Source organism: Pseudophryne corroboree, chromosome 2 (genome assembly GCF_028390025.1).
Source record: "Pseudophryne corroboree isolate aPseCor3 chromosome 2, aPseCor3.hap2, whole genome shotgun sequence".
In the NCBI taxonomy this organism is placed as follows: domain Eukaryota; kingdom Metazoa; phylum Chordata; class Amphibia; order Anura; family Myobatrachidae; genus Pseudophryne; species Pseudophryne corroboree.
In genome coordinates, this window is record NC_086445.1 from 565,284,277 (window position 1) to 565,293,955 (window position 9,679).

Consider the following 9,679-nt stretch of genomic DNA (forward strand, 5'->3'; position numbering starts at 1 on the left):
TCGCCTTCCCTATATATATCAAGCCCTCCCCTTAAAAAAGGCTGTACTTTCCTTACAGCTAGGTCCACCCCTCCCCAGATGTTTAACTCTTTTCTCTCCTATGCAGTCAATACTCTCTTCATAAGTAAATATTTAATATCTAATAGTTCTTTGAACATACAGATTATTGATATATACAGTACAGTATGTTTTATTTTTCCTTATCATTCCTCTTAGTGCAGTTTGTTTAAATGTTACAGTGAGTGTGAGGAGAGAAACGGGCAATCTGTACATTGCTATGGAGAGAAAAAAGACATTAAGCTATAATTGAATGGTTGAAGCAATAATGTAAGCCAGACATCTCAGACCTGTGTGCTGGACTTTATAAATGACTTCCTAGCTGTCACTGCTGCATTTTCTCCGGATAATGTCTGATTTTACATTGGTATAATATGGTAGCTCTCATGCATATCATGGAATGCCAATATGCTGATATTGTATGCACAGAAATGTGTACTGTATGTCTACAAACTATAGTTTAAGTGAAACAAATTAAAATTAAACCATATTTATTTATACAGTGCATATGTTGTCTTTCCTTAGGATCTCCATACAGGGACAGAATCAGCATTGCCATACTGCAGCTACAGGAGGCCGATGAAATCCACAAGATGAAGGAGAGGTGGTGGAGAGCTGGAGGATGCCCAGATGAAAAAAATAGAGAGGCCAGTGCACTAGGCATCCAGAACATGGGAGGCATCTTTATTGTTTTGGCAGCTGGCCTCATTCTCTCTGTAGTAGTTGCAGTGGCAGAGTTTATATACAAACTGAGGAAGACAGCGGAGAGAGAGCAGGTGAGGTGGTTGCCTCTGTTGTTCACTTACACATTGGTGTAATGCATACTTACCTACTCTCCCGGATTCTGTGGGTGATACCGGTTTCTTGGGTAGTCCCCCGAAGCCCCAAAAGAGTGGGCACCCCTCCCGCATTCTGCCCACTTCCTAGTGAAGTGGGCAGAATGGGTAGAAAAATAAGGTGGATGGGGCGGAGTCTAATGATGCAATTATATGCTAATCTGTAATTGTATCCCCACCCATATGCAATTATTGGCCAATCACTGACTTTTCCAAGCGAGTGGGTGAGGCCTAATGGTGCATTTGACACGGCCCCATCCCCATCACCACCCACATTCTTCTACTCTCCAGGCCTCTCCCGGAGAGAAGATTATAATTATCGGTAAGTATGATGTGATGACATACAGGAATATTGTGTGTATGACTTTTAATTGTGTATATAACTTATATTATTTTATGATTAGTGCTTTTGGTGCAAAGGAATTGGTTTAAAGTCGCAGATTAACCAATTTGCCTTGCATGGTCGCATCAGCAAGTGCTTTATCTGACCTGGTCGCACAGGATGCGACCAGTCAGATACACAGTGTTTGCAGCTGCAATAAAGAGATACCTCTCTCTGCTGCTGCTATGGCTCCCTGCACCCTCCCCCAGTGTTTCCCATGCTGCCAATCACTACTGATTGGTCAGCATGGCAGGACCCCCCACCCGGCAGCTGCAGACAATAGCAGCCGCCAGGATAGTTTAAATCAAGCCCCCCAAACCCCCCCTGTGTACCTGGCGGCTGTCTCCGCTGTTAAAACTAAATTTGCGATGGTCATGATGTTCCCGATGTTTTGATGGTGCCAGTCAATGTTCCTATGTTTTGAAGGAAAAAATATTTTTTTTACAAATATAAAATAAATATATATATATATATATATATATATATATATATTTATTTTTTACTAAAATCATTTGGATAAGGTTAAATTTACGTTCTTCACCTAATTCACTCGTAAAAAAATGACAATTTCTGAGCTTTTTTTGGGAAAACAATCATCAGTGAAGTAGTTAAGCACAATGGTGGTCATTCCGAGTTGTTCGCTCTGTAATTTTCTTCGCATCACAGCGATTTTCCGCTAATTGCGCATGCGCAATGTTCGCACTGCGACTGCGCCAAGTAAATTTGCTATGCAGTTAGGTATTTTACTCACGGCATTACAAGGTTTTTTCTTCGTTCTGGTGTTCGTAATGTGATTGACAGGAAGTGGGTGTTTCTGGGCGGAAACAGGCCGTTTTATGGGAGTGTTTGAAAAAACGCTACCGTTTCTGGGAAAAACGTGGGAGTGGCCGGAGAAACGGAGGAGTGTCTGGGAGAACGCTGGGTGTGTTTGTGACGTCAAACCAGGAACGACAAGCACTGAACTGATCGCAGATGCCGAGTAAGTCTCGAGCTACTCAGAAACTGCACAGAGAAGTCTTTTCGCAATATTGCGAATCTTTCGTTCGCAATTTTGAAAAGCTAAGATTCACTCCCAGTAGGCGGCAGCTTAGCGTGTGCAAAGCTGCTAAAAGCAGCTTGCGAGCGAACAACTCGGAATGAGGGCCAATGTTGCTAGGCATGATGCAAGGCACGGCTAACTCATAACGGTCCTCTGCATTTTGCCTTTTTACCCAGAGTTGCACACAGTAGCTGCATGCAATATCAGTGCCAGCAGGGCCGTACTGGCCCACAGGGTTGCAGGAATATCCCAGATGGGCCCCACTGCCTGAAGGCCCCACACCTTCTTCTAAAATTGACTGTGCACTCAAATTATACATTGTTACACTGTTAGTGGGTCTATACATTGTCTTTAATGGCTATCCAGTCATCTGTGGGTGCTGGCCTCACCCCCTGCGGTACTGGATTACACCTCAAAGTAATGCATTCCCCCAGTGGGCCGTTCATGCCCCAGTCCGACACTGAGTGCCAGTGCCAGGATCCAGGGTGGGTGGTATTCAATATGCCGGTTGTTGGGATGCCAGCGCACAATATACCAGCGCCGGAATCCCAACAACTGGCATATCGACACCTTTTCTCTCTCTTGGGGGTCCATGACCCCCCTGGAGGGAAAATAGATAGCATGGCGCATGCAGCGAGCCCGCAAGGTGGTCATTTGTGCTCACCCTACTGTTTGCAAGCTGGTGGTCGGGATCCCGGCGCCGGTATGCTGGCCGCCGGGGACCCGGCCGCCTGCAACTCATACCACACCCATCCAGGGTACCCGTGCAATGTAAATTTGCTGCATTAGTGGTGCTGCTTGCTCACAAAATCTTTGATATGCCAAACAGGGCTATTTGGAGTGATTTGAGGATATAGTAGGTGTAGGTAGACAGACACATTTGTAGAATTTAACTGCTGATAGTGTCCTCTCTATAGACTTTCCTATGGTCTGTATATAGTTTGACAGAAAATTTCTAATAAAAATAATAATAATAATTCAGACTAAATGTAAAAACTGAAGACTTGTGATTTATTGTAGTAAAAGAAAATGTGATTTGGTAAAATCAGAAAAGAAACAGGCAATAGAATACAATTACAATGGGAAAACAGCATATGGGGGCTAAATCAGGTTGGGTCACACCTGCGATCATGTGCAGAATGAGTCCTGTGATGGCATTGCAGGATTACAAATGCCTCTACCTGATTGACAGGCAGAGGCATTTAGATGGAGGGACAGGGGCAGGGGGCTATGCACCTCCTCCTGCATTTGCATTGCTAAGGGTTGCATTTGCAAAGCTGCTGTGAGCAGCTCTGCAATTGCAATCCATGCTGAATTAGGCCCATAATGTATTAGCAATATCCGTAGTATGCATGAGAGACATGGCAATACAGTAATTGCAAACAACATGAAAACAAATGCAGAAGCATCTGTTGCAGTTCATAAAACAGATTATAATGCAGAGAATTTGCTGCAGTATTGAATGATGAAATTAGCTACTAATACACAAATACAGCAGCATCCTTGTATGTATATCAGAATTAGGTAATGAGTACTGCAACTTTTAGTTGCAGCGGCCGCTCCTACCTTTTTTTAGGCAAGGGGGCTGCAATTATTACCCATGCCGGTGAGAAGAGTCCTGTGTCCCGACGCCTGCGCAATGGAGCTGACAGGTGCTGGATCCTGGCGCATGAGTACAAACTGCAGCTTTAGTGTCTGCAGCCCATAGGAGATGGATTGGGCCGACAACCAAGTAGGGAGTGGCTTCCTATAGGAAGCCAGCTCTCTGCTAATTGCAGCCCAGTCTAGCAGTCCCAGAGGAAGGAAACACCTGCCAATGGGACTGCCTGTCCTGCGGGTGACTGGCAAGTAGGACTTCCAACAGGAAGTCACTGCCAGTCACAGAGAAGCCACTGAGCCAGTGCAGTCACACAGACTGCAACTGCCTCAGCTGAACTCACTGAAGTGACAGATTTTACTGGGGGGCTGCAGTTCTGCAGCCCATAGGTAAAATCTGCCACTGATTAGTTGACAGAATTGCAGAAAATATGTTTGTAATCTTGCTAGCAATTCTACCAAGTGGTTTATATATGAAATTCTGTTCCTTCATACAGTTCTCTATATATGCAAAATGTTAGTTCCTTCATGCTCTGAGGTAGGGATGACCATCAACTCTTGATGGTTTGCAACCATTGATGGTCAACGGCCAATGGCCAATGGCAAGTGATTTTGCTATCAACAATATTCAAAGATAATAAAAATGTAAAATTGCGCTTATACTGGTAAAATGAATACACAAACTGAATTCAGTTTTGACCGATTTCTCCCAGAGACTGAAGCCGCTTCTCCTTTTTTTTCTCGAGGATCACCAAGCACAAGGAAATGCAGCAACTTTCATTAAACTTTGAAAAGTTAATGGATGAAAGAAAAACCTTTATGCAACATCCACATAATAAACTGAAATGACAGAAGGAAGCACAATAGTGCAGACAACCAAGATAAAAAAATATATATATTTATTTGTGCTTAAGTTGTGCACTCACAAACATCTCAGATTTGTCAAGCATGTAGTATAATCCAGATCTACGTAGATGTATACTGTCTGGTCCAATGAGTTTCTCAATGATAACAGAAGAATACTTCAGTAGGATACTACAAGATGAGAAGATATGCAATAGTGCAGACACCCAAATTATAGGGTTAATTTTTTAATTAAAAAAATGCACTCACAAACATTTCAAATATGACAGACATATAACAAAGTTGCTGGTGAAGGAAGGCACTCATACTGTATACTCATCCAGCAGTTTTCAAAAAGGGTCCCATAAAGTTCCGGATACTTAATGGTTCCTATGAGGTGAGTTCTGATGCAAGTCCTCCAGTTCAATTAAAAGTTGATAGCCACTCCGCTTAATGCATTTCGAACCCTACCTGGGTTCTTCCTCAGAAGTATTTGTGGCTAATGTTCCGAAAAAGCTTTTTTATATATCCCCTTCAATTAAATTATCAAAATCAGCTGTTTATACATATCAACTTCCTGCTTCTGCCGCTCACAGCCGCAGGTAGGAAGTGACATAGTGCGGTCTAAATATCTTCCTGATTCCGCCGCTCTTGGCCACGGACAGGAAGAGATGTCATGCATTCCACTTGTCCACACATCACTTCCTGTTTCCGCCGCATCCGTCAGCAGACAGGAAGTGGTGCGCGTTTAATACTATGTGTTTCATCTTCGATGTTGATTTCCGGATATATGCGTTCCACCATGTCCTTTTTTAAAGGGTCCAGGTGCAAATTAATTATCATAATCGGATATATCATACAGCGGTTATTGTAGATGAATGTCCTCAGTCCCTCAATGTTCACAAAAATCATAGGGATATCGCATATAAAAAATATAAAGAAGGGGGTATTAAAATAAATATATGAAAAGACAAAGGCATACATAAATTTAGTCAAGAAACAAATAAAATAAATATATAAATTATTTTAAAAACCATTTCATCTCAAAGTCAGTATTTAAACCCCTAGGTTGAAGAGAAGCTAAATTAAAAATCCATCTCATTTCTGTTTTAGCCAGTCTACTTCTATCTATATTCAGTCTTCCTTTTTCTCATGCTTATATTTAAAATGGGCTGAAAGTGAATGACTATCTACAGTAGCAGATCTTGCCATGGGCAAGCAGGACTTTTGCCCGGGGCGCCGCCTTCTGGAGGGCGCCGGCGCCATCCGGAGGGCGCCGCACCATGGCAAGATCCGCTGCTGCTGTGCCCCCCGCTGCCGCTGCCCGCTGTCTCCGCTGCCCCGCTGTGAAGGGAAACTAGACGCTATGCGTCTAGTTTCCCTTCGTGGGCTGCCCGCTGTGAAGGGAAACTAGATGCTACGCGTCTAGTTTCCCTTCGTGGAGAGGACCTTTTCTGTAATGATGTGCGGTGCGCGTTGACGTCATCGCGCACCGCACAGCAAAGGTCCTCTCCACGAAGGGAACTAGACGAATAGCGTCTAGTTTTCCTTCGTGGAGAGGACCTTTGCTGTGCGGTGCGCGATGACGTCATCGCGCACCGCACATCATTTCACTGTACAGGGGGCGGAACTGACCATGCCCCTGTATGAAGCCACGCCCCATGAGGTCGCCCGGGGCGCTAAAAGACCCTGAGCCGGCCCTGACTATCTAGCCCTTTACGTATATTATAAATATGTTCGGCAAGACGAGTCTTTAGGTTTCTGCTCATCTTGCCTACGTATATAAAACCACAGGTACACTCTATAGCATAAATTACATTCTTAGATTGGCAAGTGATAAAATCATTAATTTTAAAAAACAAGGAGAAGCGGCTTCAGTCTCTGGGAGAAATCGGTCAAAACTGAATTCAGTTTGTGTATTCATGTTACCAGTGTAAGCGCAATTTTACATTTTTATTATCTTTGTGTACTGTTATTTATGGGGATATAGTGAAAATCCTTTTAAAGTGTATTTGCTGCTACAAATTACTGGTAGATGAGTGCAGAAACACAGAACATTTTGTAAGATATCAACAATATTGTCATACTTATATCCCTGTTTTGTGTTACAAAATTGTGGGGAGAGATTTCTGCACCATGAAATGTTTCATTCATTTTAATTTATATACACATTTTTGGCCACACATTAATATTAAGTTTACTAAGAGCTCAGCACTTCAGGTTGCAAGTTATATTTTCAATACTAAACAAACATCTGGTTTTGTCTATCCCAACATGTCCAAAAATCTGCGATTTAAGCAAATCAATCATCATTACATTTCCTCCTCTATATTTAGGTGAAATTAGGCTAAGCATTGGCCTATGGGGATCTGTTCAATCTGCCGATGGCCTATGTATTATATTAAATACACAGTGAGTTATTTCAGAGGCTTTGTAAATACTGTTCTTCTGCAGAGATGTAGTTATTTTTTAACTTGGTTCAACTAAACAAAAACCTTAATATTAGCCAAAATTGAAACTAGTGATTGATTTTTTAGCTTAAACAATATTGCTGTAATTCAGTTTACAGATACTCTCTGTCCAAGAGGTGGAAATCTCATCTAGATTTGCTTTTTCACAATCTAAAAATGTAGTTATCATATTGTAGAAATTACAGCTTGACTATGCAAGATAAAGTGTCTACTTGTATGTCACTTATTCTTTGTCCATTCCTTCTTCAGCGTTCTTTCTGCAGCACAATGGCTGATGAGATCCGATTGTCTCTTACTTGTCAACGCCGTGTCAAACACAAGCCCCAGCAACCTGTTATGGTCAAGAGTGATGCAGTAATCAATATGCACACTTTCAATGACAGAAGACTGCCAGGAAAAGACAACATGACCTGCAATACTGGACTAACCCCAGTGTTCCCATAAAACAAATGGAATGTATGCACAATTCTCCAGATATCAGTCCTCAAATAACTGTTCTATGCCCTTCACCAATTTTGACGAGCAATGTCAAGGGCATCAGACCATCCTTTTAGTCTACAGCCAGAAGTATCTTGTTTACAAACAAATCTTACAAAGACAATTGATCGCCAAGTTAATATCACTATCCGTGGACATTGAGAAGCCACAAAGACTTTGTGGTATATTTGAGCATGGCAATAAAAATGAAAATGACTCCCTCTTTTCTTCTTTGTCCATGCTGAAAGCATTGACTCTGGAGTGGGAGGATCAGATCTGTCCTGTACACAGCACACTTGGTACATACGGTCTGCCAAACTGCTCAATAGGAACTCATACCTCAATGCTGTGCCTATGAGGAGTTTGCAAGAAGCGCAGACTTTAAGATATGTCTGAATCAGACAGCTAATGGGTCCTTTAATGCGGCTGAATCATGAAGATTACTGCTTCAGAACTAATGCCGATGTAGAAAATACTCCTAAGCCAAGGAAAGGGAACTGAATTACATCACCCCCTGTTCTCCTTTCCTTTGCACAATTCAACAAGACTCCAAGCACGAACCTACAACTTGCAAGGAAAATCATGTCACACAATGATGCCATTCTGTAAACACTTATGTTAACCATATGTCTTTATTAGAGTTCAGTGAGTCCTAACAATGCTACCACAATTCTCAAAATATCACACAGGACCATGTTGCCAACCCAGGAAACAATTAAAATAACCAAAGATAGGATTTTGCCTGTTATACACTGATAATACTCATAATGTGATTAACTAGGGTAATCGTTAATGCTTAAATAATAACAGAAAAAAGAACAGGTCCAAATCTTGGTTTTATGCATATACTGAAGATTAAATAGTTTCGTAAGTAAGCTATGGTATTCTGTGAATAGTGACACTTTGGAATTTGTGTGCTAAGAAATTGTGGTGACCCAGCTGTCATAATTGTGTGCCCACAATGCCATTTTCCTGCTTCACAGTGATCCCAATTTTCTGTTAGAAAAGAACAGTCCAATTTCATGTCATTACTTAATATTGCACCACAATCTTCAAATGTGAGCAGTAATGTAATGAAATATAAATATAAAAAGTGTGTGTTTACGCCCTCTTCCGCCATAAAAAAGAAGAAGGTTCTGGACAAGTCATATTCTTACACCACAGAGATCCCTTTAACTTAATGACATACACATACTGAAAGCATTTATTTATTCATATTGATGCAGATCTGCAAATAAACTGGGCATACTGTACACTGCTGAAAAGGAGCATGTGTAGTAAACAAATGTGCATATTCTCCTACAGTATATGTAGAGTTGTATGCATCTCATAGTCCTGGGGGGGGGGGGGGGGGGGGAATGTAATAGCCTTTGACTTGCAGGCATTTGCCAAATCGTGTTGAGTCTGACATGTTTTAAAGTGGCAATCATTTAAAAGGTAAAACCATGTTGGTTTTTCTTTTTAAATGATTGTCACTTTAAAACATTGGACAAATTTGATAGAGTCTCACCTACACTGTACCTGCATCTTGAAGGCTATTACATTCCCCCCTAGTTTTCTAATAGTTATCACCATGAGTGTGGACTTGGACATAACCTTTACTAGGTGTAAAAGGTACATTTCCAAACAGTCATATCTTTGCTTATGTCCATCTCTGCATAGCCCGCACTTTCATGGACTGCCCCTATCCATAGTCTTAACTTTATAAACGTCATCATCATTAGTTTTCAATGGCATCAGCCTTATCCTTGGTGCAAACTACAGTATATTGCCAAAAACAGGCATATTATGAGAAGCCACGAAATGGGAGATAGATAGGTGCACTGGTTCCCACTAACTGTGTAATAGTAATTATTAATTCAATTGGTATATAAAGTATTGGTAGAAAGAAGTGCACGTTTACATCTGAACATATGTGGACAACATAGTAAGAATGATGGTGCTCCCAACAGTAGTAGGATATCAAGTTATGAAGTGG

The 9,679-nt window shown here is 41.6% G+C and overlaps 1 protein-coding gene across 1 annotated transcript in view; it reads left to right on the plus strand.

The window, feature by feature from the left end:
* GRIK3 (glutamate ionotropic receptor kainate type subunit 3) overlaps nt 1-9,035 on the plus strand; it is a 982,272-nt gene extending 973,237 nt beyond the window's left edge. The window contains exons 15-16 of the mRNA XM_063954369.1: nt 583-833; nt 7,474-9,035. Of these exons, the coding sequence (XP_063810439.1) occupies nt 583-833; nt 7,474-7,668 (446 nt within the window). The 3' untranslated portion in view covers nt 7,669-9,035. The remainder of the gene's footprint in view (nt 1-582; nt 834-7,473) is intronic.
* Nucleotides 9,036-9,679: the final 644 nt, after the last annotated feature.